Raw genomic sequence first — 25,928 nt, 5'->3', positions numbered from 1 at the left:
CCTACGAAGGTGCAGGTAAGATCTCGGGACTACCCATGTGTGCTACACTCTGGTGGACTTTCTAATGTGGTACCTGGCTGATGGTCTCTCTTGCACTTCCCAGCTATGGTGCTTCCTTCATCAGTGACAAGTGCAGACACTGATGCATGGCATTAGGTGCACCAGGGCAGAGAGGAAGTGTGAACTCCTGACCACCAGATATTTGGGTTAACATTAGCTTATTCACAGCAAACACATGTTCCCAGATGCTGACAGAAAGGTCTGGCTGTTTGATAGGTGGCCGTTGGAAGATTTTGCTTTTGGGGGCAAGTTGGGCATTTTGGGGGATTTTGGTTTTTGTTTTGATCAAAGGAAACAAACAAAACAACAACAAAACATAAAACTGAGACTGGGGAGGTTCCTCTCCTGGTTGTGTTCTCTAGGTGTCTGCCAGGTCTTTACTCTCTTGTGCATGAAATCTTGACTACATGTCTGGGATTTTATTTTATATATGTTTTTAGCTTACCTTGTGTTCACAAGTAAAGTGAGAGGCAGGCAGTATCTGCAGTCTGCTGTGGTGATGTTGCCAGGCTGGTAGTACAAGAAATGTCATGATGCACTACGGGCATGACATTAAGCACCTGTTCTTGCAGCTTGTTTGAGGAAGATGAGCTTTTTGTAGTTGTGTAATTACTGCTTACCCAGCCTCTTGTTGCAATGTGTTTGTATTCACATGGAGGGTTTTTACTGTAAAGCTTCACAATGCTGTTTCCAGGAAACACAGGTGTTTATGACTCAGGTGGGATGACACAAGCCTCAGGAGTCTGTGTATAAACTGCAGCATCAGTAGATGTCAATGTGCCATTGAATGAATGACATTAGCCATTGCACGTGAAGGGCAGTGCGGGTGGCAGGAGGGAATTGGATACCTGGAAACTTGGTGGAGCAGGGAGTCTGCCTAGATCTGTTCTATATGGTGTCAAGCTTACGACCAGTGCACAGGATGAGTAACTCCCGGAGTAGGTCTCCACACTGAGGGATTAAATAGGACCTGTACCTCCTATACCTGCCAAGCCCAGCACATCAGATATCAGGTAACTGAACTTTGATACCACAGACTTCTGTAAGTCTGGTCATTTTAGATTTTCTTCTCAATAATATAAAGATACCAACCAGCCACGGAGCAGACTGGTGATACCCACTGCACACACTGCAGTTACGCTTCCCTGAAACACACATGCTGTGATGTGCTGCTGACCACAAACGTGAGTGTGCGTGGCTGCCGGGGACCAGCTGTGAGGAAACAATGCAGAGTCAGATAAAAGGAGCACATTTTAACTTTGGCGCTTTATCTAGTCAGTGCAATTGTTATAATCACCTTAATAATTTATATAAATTTAGAAGTATTATGGAAGGGAAAAGGGAGATTGATACCCATTAACTTTGCTGTTCCTCTGAAACTTTTCTGTGCTTAACAGGGCTTGATGTTTCTGGCACTTGGGAAAGATGAAAAAAAGAAAAAGGCCACAAAAAGGGAAAACTGCAAGTTTTTTGGAGAGAGAAGGGCTATCCACAGAAAATGTTTGGCAGTCTTAAACGTGGGAACTGCAGTCACGACTGAGATGCCCAAGAGAAGTCACTCTTCCCACCAAAGGTGCCTGGGGAGCACGCCCTGCAGCTGGCAGCAGAGAGCAGGCAATGCCATCCAGGGTGGGTGGCAACAGCCATGTCGCTGCCGCTGCCTTAGTCTCAAAAGTCCTCCTGCAAATATGGGTCTTAGTGCCGCTTTGCAGGTATGTTTTAATACATCATGAATTGTGTTAAATTATGCAATGTCCTCTGTATACCATGACTGTATGCATTGTGCCAAACCACAGGGGTTTGTTGGAAAGAATCTCACACTTATATCCATGGAGCTGGTGACCACTTCCCATGGGGGTGATTAAATTGCCCAGTGGCACCATATTTCATTGCTTGTGTCTTTCAATATAGTGAGAATGGCAAAATTCATCCCTCTGCACTGCTAAGCAGCCAGCGAGTCCTGCTGTGGCTGTCATTGCAGCTGAGGTATTGCACTTTCCCTGTTAACTTCATTTAATTACACCCTACCAGTGCAACTTTTGTCTTATTTTCCCAGGCAGCAACTGGTGTGGAGCCAATTGCGATGCTCCCTCTGCAAAGAGGGTTCATTTATAAACCAACCTGAAAGAGAGATTGACAAGCTAAATGGTATATTGAAGCTTTGGAATCTTGAGACTGAGCTCCTGCCAGAGTACAATTTTCTTGTAAGATGAGGGAAATTATTTAATCCTCCTTGGATATCAATTCCCTGGCAATGAAATATAATACAGAACAGCCACGTTGCCAGGTTGATCTTTTTCAGTATAGAGCCACAGTCAAAATAGCATTCGAGATGTTAAGGTGCATGAAGTGGCCAATGTGAGAAGGTGTATGGTGCTTTCCTATAAAAGTACTGCTGCTGGGAGGAGTACTCAGATACTATTGCATGACTAACAGGACAGAAAACTGAGTGATCCTGCATCTGGATAAATGAATTTATGAAGGACAGAAAAATCATAGATAGCATCTACTCTTTACCATCTTGTAACACTGTATCAAGGAGACAGTCACTGGAATAGATCAAGGAGAATCAGAATTGGTACTTTTTAATACAGCATGATTAGACTGTGAAACACGCTGGTGCTGATGTTGATAATTTAGTGAGAAATAAAAGTTCATAGCTGGTAAGAACACCTATTATTCGTGAAAATGTGTCAGCAGGAGTTACTAAACATATTGTTCAGGAAGTAAACCAGTCTCTAATTATTAGAAATCCAGGGAGATATTTGGAAGGAGTGGGAGGATAATTAACATCTGTCTCCTGTGAAGTTCTTGCGTGTCTTTCTGAAACAGGAAATCCTGGCCGCTGACAGACAAGACAGACAACAGCTCTGATGCAGTCTGGGCATTTGTACTGCTCTGCATAGTACTGAGTGATGATCTGGGAAGCATTATAAGGTAGTTCATTACTATGGCTGGACTATGACTTGACAAAAAGAATTTATCAGAAAACAAGTTGTCTTTTGCCTTGACATTTTAACATATTCTCAAACAAATTATTTTCAATACCGCTTTAAAGCTGGGTTCATTCCACCTAACTTCGGGCACTGACCTAGGAAGATGTCAGCAGTGCACGAAAAGTATAAGCAGGTATGTTCATGCTTTCATTAGGGGACTGGAGTGCTTCCACTTCTTGTTGTGATCTTTCTCAGAAGTTTCCCTTTTTTTCATGTGACTTGATAAGATCCTAGTATCCTTCTCTTTCACTGAAAACATGATCTGTTTGGTGTTTGCTTACTGGAATATGCATCAACACCAGTGGCCAGCCCACTTGCAGAAATACTGTTTGAGATGTGCATAATATGACATCTGCAGTTTAGTAAGCTTTGAGCAGTCACCATTTCACAGTATGGGCCTTAAGAGTTCATCCACTTTTCCAGAAATCACACAGGACAGAATGAACTGTGCTGAAATGCATGTGGTTTATGAGACCACAATTTCTACTTGAACAGGTTCCCCACTTTGTATCACCAAGCTCTGTACAAAATCACACTGTTCTAGCCCAAGGGAAGCCTCAGAATTTCTAGAAAGGGAAAACCTTATATTTTTTGAAGGTTTTACATTAAAATGATCAGATGGTATTTACCAAAAGACAGCTAAAAATTCAGCCAAAGCAATTATAAGTGTCTAGACCACATGTGGCTACAGAAACAGTAGAATTCAAGTTATAGGTACATAGCAGGGTAGGTCAGTGAATTATAACCTTTGTATTGCTGTTGCAAAGTGGTTGCTCGTACCCAAACATACCAACTTAAAGGTAGTCTAGGAATCTGACCTCTACGCTGCAGCTATTTCTGGTACTGTCAGGCAAAGAGCAATCTAATCACAGGCTGAAAACTTTCCAGATAATTTGATGTGATCTGTGGAAATGACACCAAACAGCTGCAGTATTAATAGAAAATTAATAAACAACATCAGTCACAAAAGGCTAAAAACTGAAGAAATAGTATAGGTTCTGTAGATGGGCAGAACAAACAAAAGGCATTTGAACTATGCCAGCAGTGCTATTTTCACAATACAGAAACAGATTCCAATCTTAAAGCTATGTGGCTGACAATATGCACTCACGAAATCTGTGGATGTGGGCCAGCAGCAAGCATGCAAAAAACCCCTGCCCTATTTCAGGTATCTTTAATGCTGCTGTTCATCTGTATGTGTGTTTGTGTGGCTGTCCTGCACTGCAAAAATCCAACCTAGAAATGTGGAAGTTATTGTCAGGTTCCCATCAGGGTCGAAACTTCAGCCAAATATCCAAGTATGTTTCAACTCATTATTTTTCTAGATCCTTACATTGCTGTCAGAGAATCACCTTTATACTGAAATGACTCCAAATCTGAGGGCAAGATCCTGTTTATGGTTACATGGTTTATGCAGAGAAGGCATACCATTAAACAGGAAGATTTGGCCAACTGGGTTGTACTCATAAAGTGTTCTAGTTTTACTCATCTTCCAAGTGCAATTTTTGCCCACATTAGCCACTGTGCCTCACATAAGCCAAAGAAAGGAAAACAATGTTCTGTTGAGAAATCTGCTTCAACATTTTCTTCCTAAAGACAGGGACAGAACTGCTCAGCAGGAATACAATTCCAGAGGGCACTTCAACAGTTTTTGTCCAATGTTTAATTCTATAGGATGTTTTTGTCTAAGTATTTTATCTTTCTTGTTAATTTATGGAAATCCTAAATGTGTATGCAAATACAGGAGAACCCCAAAATTCATGGAGACTCCATAACTCCAGTCATATGAGAAGTGGGAAATGTACCAAAATTTCTCCTTAAGAGCTTGCTAGCCTGTCTGCTGTCAGAATATTTTGGTGTATTTTTCATTCTAATGCTAAAGCAAAAGTACACTGTGTGTCGTTAGACAGCGGATTGAAGATTTCCAGAGTGTTTCTTACTCCCTCAAATGGTTTACTCAAATAAATCAAACTAGAAAATGAACAACCATCAGATGTTTTCATGTATCCAGTGCATGCTATTAATGTATTAATATATTATAGTCTCCGTGCAACATCTGTAGAGATTACTGGGGATTTTGCTATTGATTTTAGGGGGAGGAGGATTTGACCTCGTGTTACTATATTAATCATCTGGTAAATATTTCTCTAAACGGTAGGAATATGGAAATTTCCAGGGGCAGAGTGATGGTCTAACATCCTGTTTTCAACAGTAGCAAATTCCCAGGGCCCCATAGGAAGGCAAATCCCCTCCTTTCTTTCCCCCCACAGCTAGTATCAGTTGTGTCACAGGAGCGACTCCTGTCAGTCCCTCTGATTGTTGCTGGTCATGGGGTAAACCTCACTGATAGCTCTGGCTGATGTCATGTTAGCTACCTCACCATTTTATCTGACCCAAACCTGATCCTGTATACATATCTGTATGTATGTCTTCTTTCAATGCTATAACTTCTTTGTTCAGTGACCTGCGGCAGCAATGGATCTCTAGGTTAATTACAAAAACCAATAGGATATTTCCTATGTACTACTTTAATTCTATTAACCCACATTAATATCCAGAGCACCTCCGTTTACTTCTCGGTTATTATCAGACAGACGCTAGAAAAATGAGAGCAGAAGTAGGGCAATTGTCTTTTAGTGATTTTTGTGTGTGTGTGTGTGTATGTGTGTGCGTGTCTTTCATTTCTTGTTCTGCACAAGAGAGTAGGTGTTCCAGACAGGTCTGTTCTAGGCATTCATTACTATCTGTACCAGACTTTCTCTGCTTACATTAGAACACTGCAGTTCTGAAATCAGAAAGATTAAGTTGTACTAACTAAAAGACATTGTTAATCAACTGTCATGTATGTGACTGTGTATGCATGCATTTAAAAAAAAGCTTTGAGAGTTATGCTAGACAAAACTAGTGGGAAAAGAACACTCCTTGCGGAAGCTGCATTTTGGAATAAATACAGTAGCCCTATAGTGCTCGCTTTCCATGCTGAAATACTTCTGCAAAAAAACAAACCTGCAACAGGGGAGAATTTAAATCTGTCTCTTGAGATATGTTATTTCTGTTTCCCCTGCCAGGTGAAGACGAGATTCGGCCCAAGCAAGCTGTAGGATATGTGACCTATTAAGCCAACTCAGAGAAGTCTAATGGAATCCCATGTGTTACTCAGTCCAGCCATTCCCATAGCTTTTCAAGCTTTTAGGTAACTCCTCTCAAAGATTTCCAGAGGTGGGAATGATGCTCTAATAACCTATAATAAATAAACTTCTCAAAGAAGTAGCATGGATAGGCTAGAAGAGCAGCAAAATGCCTAAGCATCGTGAAGTTTTGAGAAAGAATAGCAGTTAATTGTTCAGGGAAATTAGCTTTTCATGTTAATGCTAATGACACCTTTTAGAAACCTATATCTACAAAATTAAATATGTATTATTAAAATTAATATGGGCAACTAAAGACTTCGTCAACAGATGTGGCTTGAAATCTTTTTACAATGGCATGTCAGAAGCACTACAGACAAGGCCAGGCATCTGAATAGAAAGAGTAAGATACAATGGAGTAAGGAGCGGTACAAAAGAGAACCAGCCTTCCCCAGAGCCTGCAAAGAGCTTGTCATAATATAGTCACTGCGCATGGCTTTCTGTGTATTTTTTTCTGCATTTGACTTAGATTAAAGTAGTTATGTCAGGCACAGTAATTTTTAGGCACATTCTGAAATGCAGAGAAAGCAAAAGAATTTTATGGAGACTTCTGCCATCTAAATCTCATGATTGGAATAAATTTATGGGATAAGTCAAAACCCAACAGAAGTGAATGGGTCTTTCAAGTAATTTCAAAGGTCTTCTGATCAAGTACTCTCTACTTTTTGTTGTGGTTTTCTCTGGAGAGAGAAACCTGATGGCAATAGTTCCACTGCAGAAATAATTTAATTTCATAATAGAAACTTTAATTTATTAATTATGTGTGATCTTGCAAACTGCTTTATTTCCTTCTGTAGACTAGCCTTTGTCACCCAAAAATCACAGGTTTATTTGGATTTCACATTATCATCCAGCAGGCAGAATGCCAGGAAATCCTGCTCTACTGATCCAAGTCACTGATACCAGTTTGATCTGTTTCAAAGTCTAATTCTTTAAAATGCCGTCCTGGAATAACTCAAATCTCTTGCTCTGTGATCAGGAACCAGAACCATGTGACTCTCAGCTGCATTCTTGCTAACTGGATGATGCAGCATATGCAAGTGAAGGAAAAACATACTTCTCCTCCTGGGCTGAAGCAGCCTGAAGGATGACACACTGGAAATCTGGGGAGTGGCCAGCCAGACTCATAGATACAGCGTGTGACCCAATCTATAAGTAGTCAGGTGTGTGAATCCATTTCCTTCCTAGGACTGGGTATATTGTTAGAGGGCCATTTCCCTAAGTGATATTTAGTCATTGTGGTTGAGCTATTAGTAAGTACCCTTAACTATTTAGCCCTCCCTACAATCCCTCCTAATAACTTTAATTCAGTTAGGCCCAACAAAATCATCTGTATTTATTGTAACTTTACTTCTTTTTCTATTATTGTAATGACTTACACACAGAGAAAACTAGACAATTCTTGGTGACAGGATAATAAAATTTCATTATACTGTAGATACAGATAGGTCCACTAGAATGTTTTTTGGAGCTGGAGGGACCACAGCTTTCCTGATGAAAGTCCCTGATAAAGAGTCAGTATTATTTGATCGTTAAAATATCTCCCCTTCCACCTTATTTGCTTTTTATGTGACTTCTAATAAACTTCTTTTTAGTATGTAGAAAGAAAACAAATAATAGAACCAGATCTTCCACTTGTACTTCACAACTTTTATGCACAGTTCCCTGTCCTAGCGATGTGTGTGAAGAGGCAATGGGCTAGGAGAGTCACTGAGAACTGGTAAATTCCCATGTGTATCCTGAGGTGGGGAACGTGGAGGCCCTGAACTGGATCTAAAACAAGGGGGAAGCCAGACAATCAAGAACTTCTGTAGCATCTGTGCAGATGTTCTAGACAAAGGCCTGGTCATGTTATTGGTGAGAAAAATATTCCATCATCATCTGCCCTGAAGCAGGGCTGAAGTCCAACAAGACTTGCTATTCTGGCCTTCTATCATAAAATAGAGATGAAGCAGAATATAGTTTTTCCCCTTCTTCTGTGTTTCCATTCCTGTGGAGAAATAAAAGTGAAATGTGCTTCCTCTTTCCCTTTGTAAGTTAAAAGAAGTCAGTCAAATACTTCTAGTGTAGATTTCCTGTCCTTAATGCTCCTACTCCCTGAAATAAGTACATTCCTTATACTTCTAGAACAATTTGCATTACAGAATTTATTTCTGCCTCTAAAATTTCCTTATTTCCTGCCACAATGACAATACTGAAATCAGTCTTTTGGAAGAGATCTATCCTTTGATATTATCTCCAGGGAGTGGAATTTGATTTTAAATGCATCTACAGTATAACTGTAGTACTAATGGTGGGGCGTGCCTGTTTTCTACTCTCCTACCTACCTTAACCAGTTCAATTATGTGACCCAGCCAAGTCACACCCCAATGTGAACAATGCTACTGCTCCTGTGCTGCATTATTTTTACATGAGATTTATGCTGAACTGTCCTGCTTGTGTGGACTGACTAAACTAAAACCTACTGCTGAAGAATGAATGACAAGCTGCAAGCATTGCACGTGTGTCTTGCGCCACATTGCTATGGGCTGTGACCCACTTGTTGACTGAATGGGAGACCTACATGACAGAGGAAATGGTGAAGATGAATCAAGGGGTGGTACTTTTTCTGCTGAATCAGAACTGGATTGATGCCCTATATGCTTCAGCAAATTCTGAAGTGATGCTATCTAAATCTTTAAGAATTAGTGACTGAAAAAATGAGAGTGCTATTTTTTCATTCATGTGGCCGTGCATTCATGATAAATGAAACTGTCCTATATTTGTCTTGATACATTTCTTATCTGTTAAGTGATTTTAGTAAAGTCCAAGCTTTTATTTTTTACTTCATAAAATAGAAGCCATTACTATAGCTGTGTAAATATTATGACTCACAGACATGCTCAATCAACTGCTCCCCCCAAAAAAAAGCTAAAAATAATCTCTTTTTCCTGAAAAACATGCCCTTTTAGGACTTTCCAGCCTTCTTTAAAATCTTAGCAGTCATTTTTATTTCATTGTAAGTTGCTTTTTAACAGTCTGAGCCTGCAAATCATAGCTACCAGGTGTAAGCCTCATTTTTCTAACTGCCAAGTGCACAAATACACTGAAATACACTGACATGCATATATATGCATAAAGGTACATGGCAGAATCTTGTTACTATTATCATTACCTGATTGGCTTCGATGGACTTGGCCTATGTTCTTGCCCAGATACAGCTTTGAGTGACTAACCCATTCCCTTTTGTCCTTTCTGTCTCTTCCAGAGGAAATTATAGTGCACATTGCATTTTATTATTTGTTGAGCTATCTTGCATTTTGTGACTTTATTGATATATACTTTAAAAGTACTTTGAGAACCTCAACAGGAAGATGGACTTTAAGTAGGAAGTACGACAACAATTAAAAGCAGAAAACATTGAAAGAAGAATTTATTGTAATTATAGTATGTGACTCTACATTATCACTAAAGATGGAATCAAGCTGTTATTGCAGGTAACTCCAGGAATTTCTGTTTTTATCCAGTGCAACCATAACTGAAATAATCACATAAAATGAGTACTGAGGGCTTTGCAAAATAAAATGTATATTCTGCATTTCAAAATCCTGGTGTGGGAATTCCTAATCATAGATTTGTGAGATCAGCAAGGGAGGCTCTGAGTTTCTGTAGTAATCCTGTATTAGCCATGTACCAAGAGTGTTAGGTGACAGCAAACAGTTATATTGATAGGTTTGAGATGCTTGTAGCTAAAGCAAGCTGTAAAGATTGCTGTATGTGTTATGTCACTTCAAAAGGGTAGCTCTAAAGCACAGTAGCTCCAAATGTAGCAAAGATGTATTTGCCAGTAAAGATGAAATATTGCTCAAGACAAGAACTGTACAAATTATATATTGGTTTGTATATTGCATAGAAGGGGACCTATGACTACTGAATTTGGGGGCTCAGTTTCTGATATGCATGCCCTAACAAGCTGGTTTATGACTGTTAGCAGACTAAAATTTTCATAGTAGCTGTGATGCCTAAAAAAGAGAGCTTGAGAATTACATGATGCTGAGGTAAGTGTGTGTCTCTAGAATACAAGAGTGAGAGCTAGCAGAAAAAATAAACAGCTCTGAGGAAAAATAGGTAATCAAGCCCACAGGCCTTACTGAGTCTGGTTCTGAAGTATTTTACATGCATCTGTCCATTTGATAATCTCTGCTGTAAATGGGTTTTATGCCTTAGGGATGATGAAGGCAGAATAGATTTTAATCCCTCTGGAAAGTGAAGGCTATTAGAAGTTAATTATAACACCTCGTTTTTGTAACAATACAAATGGGACTTTATAACCTTCATGACCATAGGTGTGAGTTCGTGCTCAATTTCTAACTCTGCAATTATTCCCAAATCTCACAGGATTAATATTCCAGTTGATCAAGTGTTATTGGAACTTTCCTTCTTCCTCTGGATTCTGTCAGCAGTTAGCCTGAAGATGGAGAGGAGATTTTGATGAAAAAAATCAGCCTTTTATCATGCCCACATTTAGGCAATTTGTTAAGGTAAGACTAGGCTTCCCACTCCTGCAGGAATTCTTTTACGATCTGCTATTCTGTGAGGGCAGATCTACTTTCTGCTTAAGGTATTCTGTGCTCTCTTGCCCATCTTGTGACCAAGGGCTTATCATATAAAGGCCTGTTGATTCTGTGACATCCTGTTTCATTTTTCTCACAGCACAAAGATCTTTGGGCCTTCTGTGGGAAAAAACATTTCAGTAATGCTGGTGGTGCGGAACAAGGTAGTCTGCAAAAAAATGAAGGTGCCTACGCTTTAAATTTATTGTAGTTCCTGTGTAATTATATTAGCTGTTTCACAACTATAGCTCCAGATATTCATACTATAGTGTCATCCTGTAATTAACCTTTGGATCATTGCATTCACAAAGCGCCATCAGGTTTTGAACTGAAAGCTCAGTATCCTGGTCAGATTACCTTCTGCCACCACCTTGTATATTGTCTACGTGCCGTCTATATGACTGTATATACCTTTTGTGTAGTCTGACTGCAAAAATCAGTAGAATACTGTTGTCTTACTCAAACTAATTCCCAAGTAGTGATTTACTTTCCATTCCCCCATCCTGTTTCTGTAAGCTAGTGCCATGTTCAAACCACAGACAGCATGAAATGTTCAACACAGCATCCTATGACCCTTGCAGGTAAAAAGAACTGTAAAGTGTGGCAAATCTACTTCAGACCGTATCAGAACCAAGGAGGTAAAGTCCCTGACAAACAGGGACAAACTGAAACCAAGCAGACATTTCTCCCTGATCTCTCAGGGAGTGAAAGAGGGAGGGACTCTGTGGATTGTCTTCTTGGCTTAAGTCTCCATTGGGGGTGAGAGCAAATGGCAGATGTAGACTAATGAGCTGCAGCCAGAAATACGTGCAGAGCTTGCTCTAGACAAGGACAGATGCTGGGCAGAGAGCTCCTTTCAGAGCAGAGGAGAACGGTTGCTTGCTAGAAGCTTGTCACCTCTACCATTATTGGTGGGGAGTCTGTCATGTCAAGGCTGAAAAGATAGTGGTCAGAGGTCATGTCACAGGAGAGCTATCAAGAAAGCAAATCCACAATTCATAGACCTCCTGAATCAGAAGTTGTAGATGTATCTTTATGTTTTATAGCCCTCATAGCTTGTCTTCCATGAGTTTATCCAGCTGCTTTTTGAGAGCATTTATACTTTCCATAATCAGAGTATCCTCTGCTATAATTTAATTTCACACATAAATGTGGTGCCTGGTTTACTTCAATCCCTTGTTCCCAAGGGCAGGAAATAATTAATTACCCTTACCAATTCAATTTTGCATAGCAGTTATGGTTTTCTACACCTCTGTTGCCCATTCTCCACCACTGTCTTTTGTCCAAGATTACGATCCCAAATCTGTTTATCCTGTCTTCATCCAAAAATAATTTTATAATTGAGCTTTTTTGCAGCCCTTCTGTGTACATCTCATATTGCTGCAACATCTTCTCTTGAGCTTCCTTTTTCCTACCTGGGGGTACCAGGTGTTCACTCAATACTAGTGGCTGGCTCCATAATCCCTGTAATGCATCAGAGCTTTGGTGATGGAAAAGAAGTTACTTCAAGTGTTGCTTTCATACAAAGAGAGGTGTTTGTTGATTTGAGTCTCACTTATACACATTCATCTCAGCCTTGGCAGAGCTAAGAGATTATAAGGTATTTTTAAGTGTTTACTATGCACATAGGACCACACAGCCTAGACAAAGGCTGAAGAGGCTGCAGGTGGGTGTGTGGGACACACAGCCACTTAGTAAGGCAGAAAAAAAATTAAACTCCTTACTACACTTGTGCAGCTTGCTGACCAGGCGGAAGGCAAGGAGATGATTCATAAAGTGTCCAAAAAAACCAGACTACCAACTGTACTGGCCTGCTGCTGTTTTCCAGTCAATGGGAAGAGATGCTAGTAAAGTAGACAAAACAGAGAAAACTGTATTTGTGTTATCCGTCTTTGTATTATCCACGGACAAATCTTTTCCTCATCTGCACCAGTAAGATTTCCATCAAAATTATCAATATTCTCAAAGTTGATGCAGACCTTAAAAATTCTCCCAGAGATCTGATTATTGTGCCTTATTCTCTCACGCTCTAGTGTAGAGGAAGGGAGGTTCTTTTCCACAGTGTGGCACAAGTTTAGTCTCTGTGCTTGTTCTTAGAAAAGCAGTTCTCCTGTTTGTGCCTGGAAGTGACTAGACGGCTCTGCATACACACCTTTTCCCAGAGGGGAATGAAGTCCAGAAGGCATAACTTCTCACTAACCAGGAGAATCTCACAGGTATATGAACTCTTTCCCAGCTGAAATCACAACGGCCACTAGCTGTCTGCATACCAGCACTTAAATGGAGACTTTTCTGCTCACCAGAATGACCAGGAACAAGTAATGCCCACTGCTAAAGGGACAGCCCAGCAGGTAGGCAACATACTTGTGAAGGAATGTGTTCCTGTTGTTGAAGATAAACCTCTCCATCTGCTAACCCACTCTGAATGCAGCATTACAACCAGGAGTTAAGACAGTGGATGATTCATAAGGAAATGCAATTGTGCGATCGTTGTAGGCACAAGCCACCTTTGCACAGAAGTCGTGTAGCTGATCTTGCATTGAAAGAAACCCAAATACAAGTGGTGGTTCTATCTCATTTGCCTTGGGCTATATTACCTTCCTCAGGTGGGGAAGAGAATTGTAGCTGGAAAAACAACACAAAAGATGCTGAATACTAAGTGCAGACCTTTCATTCTTTCTGCTGGGCCTGGGGAATGTTTCTTCCTCTCTTCCTCAGATCGTTGTATGTTGATAGCTCAGTATCTTGTCCTGGGGACAGGGAACTGAGAGGCAGAAGAGAACAGATATATTGTTTGCAGAGGGTGAGGCACTGGTAGTACAGTGCAGTTTCCATTTTTCCAGTGCAAATTACTTCCCTCCCTTCAGCATTCTCCAAATCAGGAACAAGCATATAGCCACAGCAGTATGATCGTAACGTCATAACAGGCAAGGACATCGCATAGCCATAACTGTGTTCTCTCATGGTTTTAATTATTTCAAGGTAATGATGTGGAGACAGGGGATAATGTATTTCAAAAATGTTGTTATAGGTATTTATTCTGCAACTTCTTTCAAACAAAAGCATCTCATTTGGTTTTAAGTCCTTTGATTACCAAGGAATGTACTGCTCATGACAGATGCACAAGGTTGCAGATGAAGGTGTGTGTGCGCCTAGGCCTGTCTACCGCAGTGTAGGGTTACGGTGTTCCCTTGCCCAAGTCCCGGAAGAGCTGAGCATCTGAAATGCTGAAGTCCACACCTGCAGTCTGGCTCAGGGCCAACTGACTTCAGCGCACCAGACTAACCTCCTCCTTGGACCTTTGGCACCAAGGCTGACGGTGTCACTCATGCACTGAGCTGCACTGGGTTTGTGCCTCTCACTCAAGGCAGTTTGGGTGCTTTCGGATCATTCTGGTAGTTGTTCGCAGAGCACGGCTGACAAACTGACAAGCCTGGGTAGCTCTGGAATTGCAGCTATAGGAAGGAGGAGAGGACAGCGTCTAGTTTTCATGTAGAACTCTGGCTGGAGCACTCAGAGGTGGGTACTGGAAGATGGGATGGAGTAGCCTCCAGTGGCTTCTGTGATCTCTAACTCCCATTTTCCACTGTCTGGGACGTGGCTGAATGAAACATGGACCTGTCTGGGTCTCCTCTCAAAGCCCCCCCCTCCCCATGCTGCACCCCCCAACAACCAAAATTCCCAGGAGCAGAGGGAATGCCACCCTGCATCGGGACCCCAGCGTCCCAAGGACAAATTTCCCTGGGATGGTGTTCCACAGCGACCTTCCCCGGTTTCACCCCACGCGAAGAAATCGGGCACTTTCGTGGCACAAGATCCAGTGCGGAGACGTAAGTTCCGCGGCGGGGGGAAGCGGAGCCGCGCAAGCCCCTTCCGCGGAGCCGCGCAAGCCCCTTCCGCGGAGCCGCGCAAGCCCCTTCCGCGGAGCCGCGCTTCCCTCCTCGGCCCGCCCCGCTGGGGCGGCCCGGCCCCTGCGGCCGCCCGCGGCCATGTGCGCGGGGGCGGAGCGGCGCCGCCGGCCAAAGGCAGCCGCAGTCCGCGCCAGCGCGGCGGCCGCGGAGATGCTGCGCTACAGCTCGGGGCTGACGGTCACCGCCACCACCCCTCGGAGGCCGCCCGGCGACGGCGGCCGTGCCCGGCGGAAGGTGCGCGGGGCAGCGCGGGGGGGGGGCGGCGGGGAGGGAGGTCCCGCGGGCGGTGTCGTGGGGCGAAGCGGCAGTTTGACAGCCCCCCCGTAGTTTACCTGTGGGGCTTTTTCTTTTTCTTTTTATTTTTTTTTTCCCTTTTCTTGCATATTTTCGGTGCTTTCAGGTGAAGCTTGCAGAGTGTGAGAACAGTTTCGTGCGCGTTCGTAGTAGGTGCTGGGAAATGAAGAGCTGCTGGAGTGTCCCGCAAGGCTTTTTGTAGTGCTAGTCCCGGGCCATCCTTCTGGAAACCTGTGAGGAAGGTGTGCTTGTGCTGGAGACTTTCCTCTCCACCTTGAAATGTACCTTGATATTTACAACTGAGAACTTTTCTATCGAGGCACAATCTATCATGAGGAAGCTCACTGTAGTTATTTCGATGGCAATAGTAATTTATTTTTATAAACAGTTCCTCCAATACAGAAATATGACTTACTGATGTGGTTTTTTGTAATTTTCATAAATGCGATAAATAATAAAGACATATTAATCTGTTAGTAAATGCTTCTAAAAAGTCGTTAAAATGCTGGCAGATATGACAGGAGCGTCTCTACAGCCACCCTGCTTTGAACAGCCCTTTTTTGCTGCTGTAACCACACTGCTGCCGTTGTGAGTGCACATTCCATGTGTGAAGAATTAAATCAAAATAAGCGATAAGCAAGTCCTTAAAAAGAAAGACAACTATGTGATCGTGATACTTCTTGAATTACTTAGTGATTGTTTGCACACTCTAAAAACATGAGCTTATAATTGAAACAATGAAGAATATCATGTTGCTGTGTTCTACGTGATAAGGTGAGGGTTGGGCTCTTCCACAGAAAAGATCCCTATCCTTCATAAAAATCAAATTGCTCACGTATGTGGAAAAATTAAGATGGGTTGGAAATCATAGTTCTGTTCCCTACATGTCTTTTACATTCTAATTGAGTTTTCCTGGTTTAGTATTTCTTAAAGAAGGTAGAGCTAAGAGAGTTTGTGTTTAAGTGATTATTTTCTTATTTTCAGGCCCATGATATACTTGCCAGGGATGATGTAAAATGAACTGTATTTGATACAGTCTCTTAAGGAAATGGGTAAAAACCTAATTTGCAAATAAAACCAACTGGGAAGCTGCTGGTTTTTTGTTGGTTTTGGGGTTTTGTTTTGTTTTGTGAAAAGTGACTCTCTTACTATGAGTTGTCAGAAGAGAAGAAGACAGTTAGAATGACTGCTGAATAAATGAAAGATGTGTGTTACATTCCTGTGTGCCTGTGGTCACAGGAAAAGTGCCCTTTAATTGTGTGGGGAATCTCACAGCAGAGATTTCATAAATGGAGCAGGCTAATCAACAGATAAATGACCAAAGTACTTTCTTCTTTGCTTTTTAGGACCAAATGAAATTAAACAGCCACTTCTTTTCTACTTTCACCTTCAAATGTCTAAAACTAGCATTGGGGCTTAGGCAATGGGGGTTATTTTTGACCATTGAGTTGGTAGGTTAGCAGATAGTTACTCAACAAATGTGTTATCCCCAAACCATTTTATTATCAGACATTAGAAAGATCAACAATGTTAAATTCTGGTGATGTTAACTCTAAAGTTGATTTGAAGCTAGATCAATATTGAACCACACCTTCCCTGTGGGATACTGTAAAAATCTTAGAACGGGGCTGGTTGTTAGAACAGCTTGTATTTTTCTGTTGCTGTACTAGTAGCTTTGGTTGTTCTATGAAATCATTGTTTGCTCTTTTAATGATAGCTCTGCAATTATTTCAGTACATAGTTAACTTTCATCAATGCCTTTCGGGGTGCTTTGTTATTTAGAAGAGAGGAAGAAGAGGCTGAAGAACATCACTCAAACTGAATCTGTCATCTGTATTTGTTTTAAGTTGCACCCTAGTGATTTGAGTAGGATGGTAAACATGAATGTGGATTGTGGATCTGGGCCATGAATTCTTAACATTTATAACTAACCTAGATTGTTTTTTTTCTTAACTGCCATATTGCAGTAGCCGTCATCTATGCTGTCCCACTAACCTCTTAGAAATTTGATAAAAGAGGCTGTCTTCATCTATTAATTTCCATTGCACTCAGCAAACTTTTGCTGTCCAGTGTTGTGCTGGGCTGAACCTGTCCGTCTTTGTTTTCCTGTCTGCATATGTGTTTCACAAATGATGTCAGATGAGCTTTGGAAATACTGCTCATGGGTTGTTGGTGTCAAAAAGCCAGGAGCAAACATAAAATGTTGGCACTTACATTGTTGGCTTACCAAAGCTACAGATGCTGCAAATCAGACTGAAATAGTCTAGAAAACCTGATACCTGGTTCTTCTACCCAGTTTTTTTTGGTAAAAATTATGCTCACAAAGTTACAGTGTCAATGACAAAGGTAGGGTGGAAGACATGTCCGTCCCTGTTTCTCCTCACTTGTTCTTACTGTCAGTCAGCAGTTGAAGGAAATTGAATCACAGCATTTTCCCTGCAAGGGGAGTTCTCTTTCATTCTCCTCCCCGCTTTCTCTCTGCATAACCTTCTTTGTTTCTGGAAATTACTCCTTCACCCTCAATTGCACGTTATTCTGCCGCAGTTTGGCACTAAGTTGAGGCTTTTCCTGTCATGATTTCATTTCCATTTTAAGGCATCACTACAGCAGTGGTTTGCCATTGGAGGAGGGCTTGCCGCGACTCCCATGTGAGCCTGCCCATTCATTTGGTCAAGTAAACTTGCCGACAAATGTACAGTGTGTCGTTTTTTCAGGAAGCATTGCACAGCAAGAACAGTATAGGTACAGCGCCCGTAATTGCTTCTGGAGGTTAGATGAAAAAGCAGCGCCTGTTATTTTTCCCTTCCAATCTTGATAGTTTCTTGAATTTTAACAAATCAGTCTCTAGTTCTGTCCTTAAGTGGAGTGCATCATCTGTGGAGGAGCCGGAGTGAATGTCTACTTTATACATTTACGGCTGTTTCCCCTGGGTGCCAAGGAAGTCCTGTTGTTGTAAACAATAGCAAGAGTACAGCCTAAGTTTGTCCCAGTGAGGAATTGGGTGGTGCCTTGCCGCTGCCGTACAAGCCTCACTGGGCATGACTTCAAGGCTGGAATCCTTAGATGATTGCCAATGCCACCCTCTGTTTGGCATTTACATGCAACAGGCTGCAAAGTAAAGCATTAAAACTTATTTTATATCAGAAATACTGCCAAAAATATGATACTGATTTGAGGTGTTATTAAAGTAAGGAACTACTGTGGAAATAAGGAAGTGGGGAAAAAAAAGTGATTTTGGGAGTAACAGAGAAGGCAATGTGAAAAGGGCAAGAAAAACAGCTTAAACAATAGTAGTCCTTTGATTGTGTAGTGGGTTTAGGCTCAATGAATTCTTGTTATTGATTTATATTTCCAGTCTAGTAATTAGGATTTGACTGCCATCTGTACTGGACTTCTGTGACTTCCTTCATAGGAACCCTGTAACATATCAGTTGCTGTAATGTGACAGGCAGTCATGACTCACTAACTGGTGTACAGGTACAGAGATAAGTACTTGTTTACAATCACCGCACTGTAAATCTATAAGTATGTTGGCTATAATTAGTCCCATACTGACTAACAGGGAAGCCATTTGCCAGCTTCAGAGAATCATACACAACTTCTTTTTCTCCTAACTTTGAGTTGCCAGTCATTATCTGTTTCTGTTTATTTGAGCTATTTTTCATGTTGTCTCCTAACAATCCTTTCATTCCTTTTAGTCCAGTTTTCCTTCATTTGAAATCACTATAAGAAAAATTTTGCCTATCACTTCCCACACAGCACAAATTCAGTTCTATTTCCTATTTATGGGCCTGGTCTTTCATTGTTTGTCTACATGGAGGAGCGCCAGACTCCATTTCCCTTCTTGTTTTAAAAGGGCATGTTTTAAGACGAAAGAGCCTTGCTAAGTTAATGGGAAGAAAGAGCAGAAGGAAATGGAAATTAAATAGGTGAGAAAAGGTGATAGTAATTACCTTAAAAATCAACGAGCTCCAAAGTTGACGTTATTATTAATATATCTTGATAACTAACTTGTAAGCAGGAAGCACCTCCAGCTTCTGCAGTGTGTGAGAAGGGTCTGGTGTTCTCAGAACAAACATAGCTGGCATGCAGTGTCAAAAGCCAATGTGCAAGGATTCATCATTTTTAAATGCATTTAATTGTTTCAGAATACTTAGCAAATACTGCTTTTATACTAAGTTTGGGGGGTTTTATTTCATGTCCTCTGTGGCTTCTTGTTCTAGATTTGCTAGTATATGGCTGAGTGAGGAATTGATGGTGAGAAGCCCACTGCACAAAAAGTAGCCTCCACAGATGTGTCTTAAGAGTAGGTTATATTTCACCTTGATCTTACTATAGACAGCTGCTTTTTTTTCTTTATAATACAGACACAGCTCACATATTTTATGGGAACTTTATCTCAGGACATGTTCCTTATTGGTAGAAGGCCTTACAGACCTTAAAGACCAAACTGAGAGAGGAAGACGGAAGGCAATATAAAGTAGCATTTTTTAATATAGTTGACAGCATACTAGTAGTCTAAACACTGTTGATTTGTTATCTCAACAGATTTAAAGCAAGGCTGGAAGAAAAGTAGGGAAGTTGCTGCAGATACTTGCAGATAGTTCTTTCAATTGCTTTTGTTTGAGAAGAAGAAGGACTTGAGGCTTATTTGAAAAGTTGAAAAAGGTCCATTGTTTGGAAACAGGGAAAATGGGAATCCTTGTCATGATGCTGAATAGTGGCGCTCTGAGGAGGTTGTACTGTAAAGAGCCTTGAAAGTGAAGTCAAGTTAGCTTAACTGGTATGGGAGACAGTTGGAAGAAGTGAATTATAAAATGATAACATTTGAGGTTATGAAAAAGACTTTGCTGCTGTGCTCTGAATGCCTGTGAGCAGAACGTGATTGCCATTTTCAAGGCAAAAGGACATGCTGTAGTGACCAAGACATGAACTGTGAACCTGGGCAGGTGTAATGGAAAGGTGGATTTCAGAGAGAAGGTACACATCCAGCATGGCTGGAGTAAAGTACAATAGTTAGGAGAAACTAGAGAGATCTAGATCAGATGAGATGCTGGGCTATAGAACCATGGTGATGGCCCACAATAATCATGAAAGAAATATTTTAGACATTTTGAGGAAGAGCTTTAAGAGCCCTGTTTGTTGTAAATAGCTGGGATTTCATGGGAAGGTATTGTGCAGTTTCAAATTTGGACACACAGGCTTCTCATTTCATTATTTGTGATGCTCTGTTTAGGGCTTACAGCTGTTTTCTACAAAATTGTTGCTTTAAAAATATAATTTCACCAAAGATCTCTCAGCCAAAAACTAGGCAAGCAACAATTTGGAATAGAAAGGTGTCAACCCTATTGGCCTGTTTCCTCAGCAAGAGAATGGTTATTCTGAAATCAGATAGGAAACAATATCTCTTAAATTTTCTCTGAAGCACTTTGAAGCTTACTTTTTAAGAACAACTTGTATGTATCAGATTTCAATAATATTCCTGTTCACATTCAGTGGAACTGCAGTACTTGGGTATCCTTGGATCAAATACTTGAATATATACTGAACAGATAAGAGGCCTTCACTCCAGAATACATTTTGTTTCTAAATAATCTCTTTTGAAGATTAAAAGTATGCCAAATCTGCAAACAAAACTGAGTTCTGTTCACTGTTCTGTTATCTTAGCTCTCAATGTCATCTATGAGTACACAAAAACATGTTGTTGATTGAAATGGATTTTTGCTATTTCAGGTATGTAATTATGGGGATGCCCTTGAATTATTTCATGCCAGTTAAAAACCCCTCCAACCTTTAAAAAATTATCTTCTGTCAGCTATGTGGCAGAAGGCAGAAAAGGGTAAATTAAAACTCGAGTATATGAACTAGTATAGTTCATTCCATACAGCAAGTCATTAAAGTATTTTTTTGTAACACTTAAATCTAAAAGCAAACCTTTGTTTTTCTTTCAGATGAATGTCTGTAGGTTACGCTTAACAGTACCACCTGATGAAGGCTCACAGCCTGAACAGGGAGCAAAGGAACTGGAAAGAAAGAAAAATGTAAGTTTTAAGAAACAAAGCTAAGTTCTATGTAAACATGGAGTAAATGTTGCTGTCCACAGAAGCTGATATTAGTTGTTTTGGGAGTCCAAAGCCCAGTCATCTGAGAAGAACAAATTAGGAACCTGAGCAAATCAGCTGTGAGCTTTGAGCCTGAGCCTTAGAGTCGGGATAGCGAAACTGCATGTAAAAAAGGGCAGTAGTAGAGGAACAGCACAGAGATTGTAGGTGATTTGTGACTAGAGTTACCTCTAAGACTTGATTATTTAACATTTATGCATTAAGGAGTAGGAAACTGCTGTCAAGAGCAGGGTCTTGCATTAAACAGGATCTCGATCCTCACCTGAAGGGGATTTGAGCATTCATGTGTGTGGGAGCTGGCTTGCCTGAGACTTAGATGTTTCACTGTGTCGGCTAATTTTGGGAAAGGGGGATGTACTAATAAGAAATAGAAAACAAAGAATTCGAGGTTGTTCTGGAGTGAAAGTGATTTGAAGGTCATGTGTGTGAAGGGTACAGAAAGGCAATTTTTTGGTAGAACCAAGTAGTGTGCACACCAAAAAATCTTAAAGCTGCTTTGGTGGAGAACTTGTTCTTTAAGAGCTGTTTCAGAGTGATAGATGATGTTTATTTGTCTTAAGGATGGAGACTAAAAAGGGAAGCTGGACAACTTTACCACATTTACACTTTGATAAACCAAAATTAAACAAGAAGCTGGCTCAGTTTACCAGACCAAATGGCTGAATAGCAATAGGACATACATACTCAGCTTTTCATACTCTGCTCTGGCAGAGTAATAGGTCCTTGAGGATCCATAAATGTTACTTACAGAATGGATTAAAGAGGCATTAATGCAAACTAAATTTGGGCCACCATTCCATAGTAATAATTCACTTTGTACAGAGGTGTTCAGCTGTAGCACTTAGAGTAGCATCCCCCACCACTGACTCTGTCAGTCTCTGTCAGTTTGTATCTGCCTGCAGAAACCCTCAGACTGGCCTAAGCGTTGCCCGAAGAGTAACATCAGTTTGTTTCTGAGGAGGATAGATATTGACTCATGTCTTACTCACTTTGCTGAGCAGTATAATAATAAGAATGAAGTGTGAATGATTAGGGCTTGGGCAATTTGTAGTGACTTTCTTATGTGACCAGTTTTTTTCTCTGTGAGACCTTATATTTAATGAGAGCTGTATTTCCCCCATAATACAAGCAAAGGCATGTGGGTTTTATATCAGAGAACATTAAGCAGAGGATATGGAAGATAATAAATATATTATTGGGCTCACCGTCTATTCCAGTATATTGCACAGTGATTTTTAAGAGATGGGTCCTGTTTAGTTGAGACCAAAAAAAAGTATGTTATCTAATTATTTTGTATTCTAAGTACTTTTCTAAAGTTCAGCACTTTTACACAATGTAAGGAGTTTTAGAAAGCATACATGTGGCCTTCAGAGCTAGATGGGATCTAATTAGTCAGTTTTATAGCAATTAAAAACATTGAGTAATCATGCCATCTACTTGCGTTTTATGGTCTTTGTGTAATTTAAAAAATATCTCTACAGATTGTATAGTCAGTGTACGGAAGCGGCTACAAAAAAATCGCTGATTATGAACTTTTTTTTCCTCATGTCTCTAAAACAATGTATTACCTGTACATTTTTATTGTCTGTGGAATGTATTGCTTTCTGTATTTGACTTAGTTACACAGTAACTTACAGTGCACACAGGGCTCTTGACTATTAATGCTGTGATACTTGTATCTAACTGCAAAATTTAATTTTAAAAAAAAGGGCATATCCTAAAAGCAGTGATCAGATATCTCTGCTGAATCACCCATATTCAACTGACTTAATGAAATTGCTTAAAGCAAATATTAGATAATCCACACACAGTCCTATGAGAACTGTGCCCTCTTCTTGGGAATAGGGATAACAGACAGAAATTAGGGAACTGCTCAGTTTTCTGCCTTGCACTTTACAATTTAAGGTCAAAAAATACAGCTTCACCAAGAACGAAATTTGACAGTAGGTCTCTTGTTGGAATCTAGAGTTCTGTGTTGTCTTTAAATGCTGAGAAAATGGGAACATGGAAAATGTTTTTGGTATTTAATATGTATTAGTGTGACTTACAGAAACTAGCTGCAGGGGTGATTTGTGGGACTGTACATTTTTTGCTGGCGTGCTCAGGCAGATGGGCAGTGTGAGCCTGGCTGCCAGGCACTCTCTTGTTTGGGCAGGACAAGTGCTGAAGAGAGACAGACGTCCCTGCGCTGCCTGCTGCTGCTGAGAGTGCTGAGACCTTGCTGTGTCAAAGGCAATGCCAGAAAACTAAAAATACACCATGGCGTGACATTTGGTTGTAATCTCCTCTTTCAAATCTTTCATTAGAAGGCGGTGCTTTTGAGCTGCCCTAATGTGACACAGTGGTGGCTTACTGACTATTTGTTACTTTTCTGTGTCTTTCTGGGGCTCAGTACTGTTAAGAAATGTTTCAATTGTAAAATCAGCCAGTGAACTGCACAGAAGCTCTTGCTAACACTGATCCTCCCAATAACTTCTTTTGGAGCTTGATGTCTGATCAGAACTGATTCTTTGTTGATTATATTAGTAGCTGCTAGCGTAGCCTTTTCCATTGTAGTCCAAGTTCATCAGGAAATGTACACTGTATTTTATTAAGTCTGTATCAGTGCATTAAGTTTCTAGATTGACTTTTTTATTGATATACATCCATGAAAGAAAAATGAGCCAGTGTAAGAGATTAAAACAAAGCGATGGATCTGGGCAGTTTTGTTGCAACAAAAATGCTGCAGGCATTACTATACTAGGATGGCCTCTCTCCATTTTTTGTGAAAGGCTGGCAGATGGTACACAGTTAGAAGTTGATCTCAAAACTGAAGAGGGACTGAGCTTTTGCTCCAGTGTGTTAGGCTGGATTTTTATATTCATATATAGGCTATGATACCTTTAAAGAAGTAATTGAGACCTGAAGTCACAAGCAGAGGCTGGCTGATTTGATTGTTTGCTTTCTACAGGCTAAAATCCTACTGCTAAATGTCTTGAATTGTTAGCATGTTAGGTAGAGAGAATCTGAAACTACCCAGATTTTGTTCCATTACTTCTGTTAATGATAGACAATGGATGACAGTAGTGTGAGGCTGTTTACTTCGCCATGAAGTACAAAGGAATATTGTGCTTGTCAGATTGTATGCAAAATCTGCATGTCCTGAAGCCTGCCTTGTCTTGCATAATAAAGGGCTACCAGACAATTGTATTGTCCCTATTTGGGACTGGGCTTATTTTTATCTATTGGTCTCTTTCTTCACTGTCATGGCTAAATTTGGAAGTGTCATTGGAATCTGCAGCTAGGCATTTGAGGGCAGAATATGGAGATATGTATAGACAGATTTTTGTTTTTCGTTTGGTCACATGGACGAGAATGAAAATGAGATAACACTAGAAATTTGTGTCATGTTCCTGTCTTTGTGGCTTTCAACAGATTTTGAGCAGTGTTTAGTCTTAAACTCTAATTGGTACTTTGGTTGTGTATATCCTCAAACTCTTTAATTTTGTTGTGTTTTTAAAGCAACACAGCCAAAAGTTTAAATGCGTTTTTGCTTCCTAAGCAGGAATACAGAAGAAAACTTTTTTCCTCAGCAAAAAAGTAGGCTGTAAGGAAGCCAGAAGGGGAATTTGCTCCTGTATGTGATCGAGAGAATCAAGCAGAATCTTGCGTCAGGGCTGGATCAAAGAATAGGAGTGCAACAATCATGGGGCTGTTGTGCACGCTGAATCTAGGACAGTGCCTGTTTTCTCTGCTGACCTGCTGCTGCTAGCCCACTCCCATCAGCATAGCAGAAGTTGTGTCATTACGAATGTGGTTCACATGCTACAGATGGCTGATGTTACTGTTTCTCAGCCTCTCCAGCACTGATTACTTGATTTTTTTGATGTATACTAATTAAGCAACACCTTCATTTGAAACAGCACTACATCAAAACCACAGAAAGGATCCCATTGACTTCTGTAGTTACTGCTGCATTCGTTATGTCTTATTTTCTTAGTGTATAAATATTGGTATTCTGTGTACGGATTTCATTGATTAGATATGACGTTGTATAATGCCTGTCATTTCTATTTTTTGAGATAGGCACCTAAATTCTAGAGTTCAAGGAGCTTAAAAGATGGAATGTGTTAAACGATGCTTCTTATTTAGCGTCATGAATTTAAGAGCACTCATGTCTATGTTTTGGCATATTTTCCCTATTTTAATACTATTTGTGTATGAAGCATCCCTAAATGTAACATGAGTTTAATGGGCTGTGGAAGAATATGAAAAAACAAAAAACCATAGATACCTGTTGTCAGAGCACAGTAGCTGTCCTTGGTGAGCTCAATATTATAAATTTGTCATTTCACTGAACAAAAAATATGTAACCTAAGTAGCAATATGAATGTTCTTGTTCTTTGTATAACTAGTGAACAAGCAAAAGATAACTGGATATTTCAGAAACCTCTGGAATGTGGCAGTTGAGGAATAGATAAAGCCTTGGTTAACTGGTACAGTTTTGGTTAAAAGAAGAGCTTGTAGATGGTGTAGGTGAACACAAGATCATGATTTAGCAAAATTTTATGGCCATATGAGTACTAAACACAGAATTGTGTTAATCGTTACATTAGATGGTTTTTTTCCCTCAAAATGAGATACCTCTTTTGTTCTTGTGCTTCCAGTTTTGGGGCAGGGAGAAAGTATAAAGTATGGGGGTATCTGACTTTCAAAAACTGATGGAGATAGATTAGGAGGCAAATGATCTCACGTAATGCCAATAAAACCATGGGCAATACTAGAA

General features: G+C 40.5%; 1 protein-coding gene across 1 annotated transcript in view; it reads left to right on the top strand.

Moving 5' to 3' along the window:
- The first annotated feature begins 14,825 nt into the window (after positions 1 to 14,825).
- MYZAP (myocardial zonula adherens protein) overlaps positions 14,826 to 25,928 on the top strand; it is a 48,559-nt gene continuing 37,456 nt past the window's right edge. Inside the window, exons 1-2 of the mRNA XM_065641965.1 lie at positions 14,826 to 14,981; positions 20,993 to 21,082. Of these exons, the coding sequence (XP_065498037.1) occupies positions 14,826 to 14,981; positions 20,993 to 21,082 (246 nt within the window). The remainder of the gene's footprint in view (positions 14,982 to 20,992; positions 21,083 to 25,928) is intronic.

The sequence above is a fragment of the Caloenas nicobarica genome, chromosome 10 (assembly GCF_036013445.1).
Source record: "Caloenas nicobarica isolate bCalNic1 chromosome 10, bCalNic1.hap1, whole genome shotgun sequence".
In the NCBI taxonomy this organism is placed as follows: domain Eukaryota; kingdom Metazoa; phylum Chordata; class Aves; order Columbiformes; family Columbidae; genus Caloenas; species Caloenas nicobarica.
This window is presented reverse-complemented; position numbering and strand designations above follow the sequence as displayed.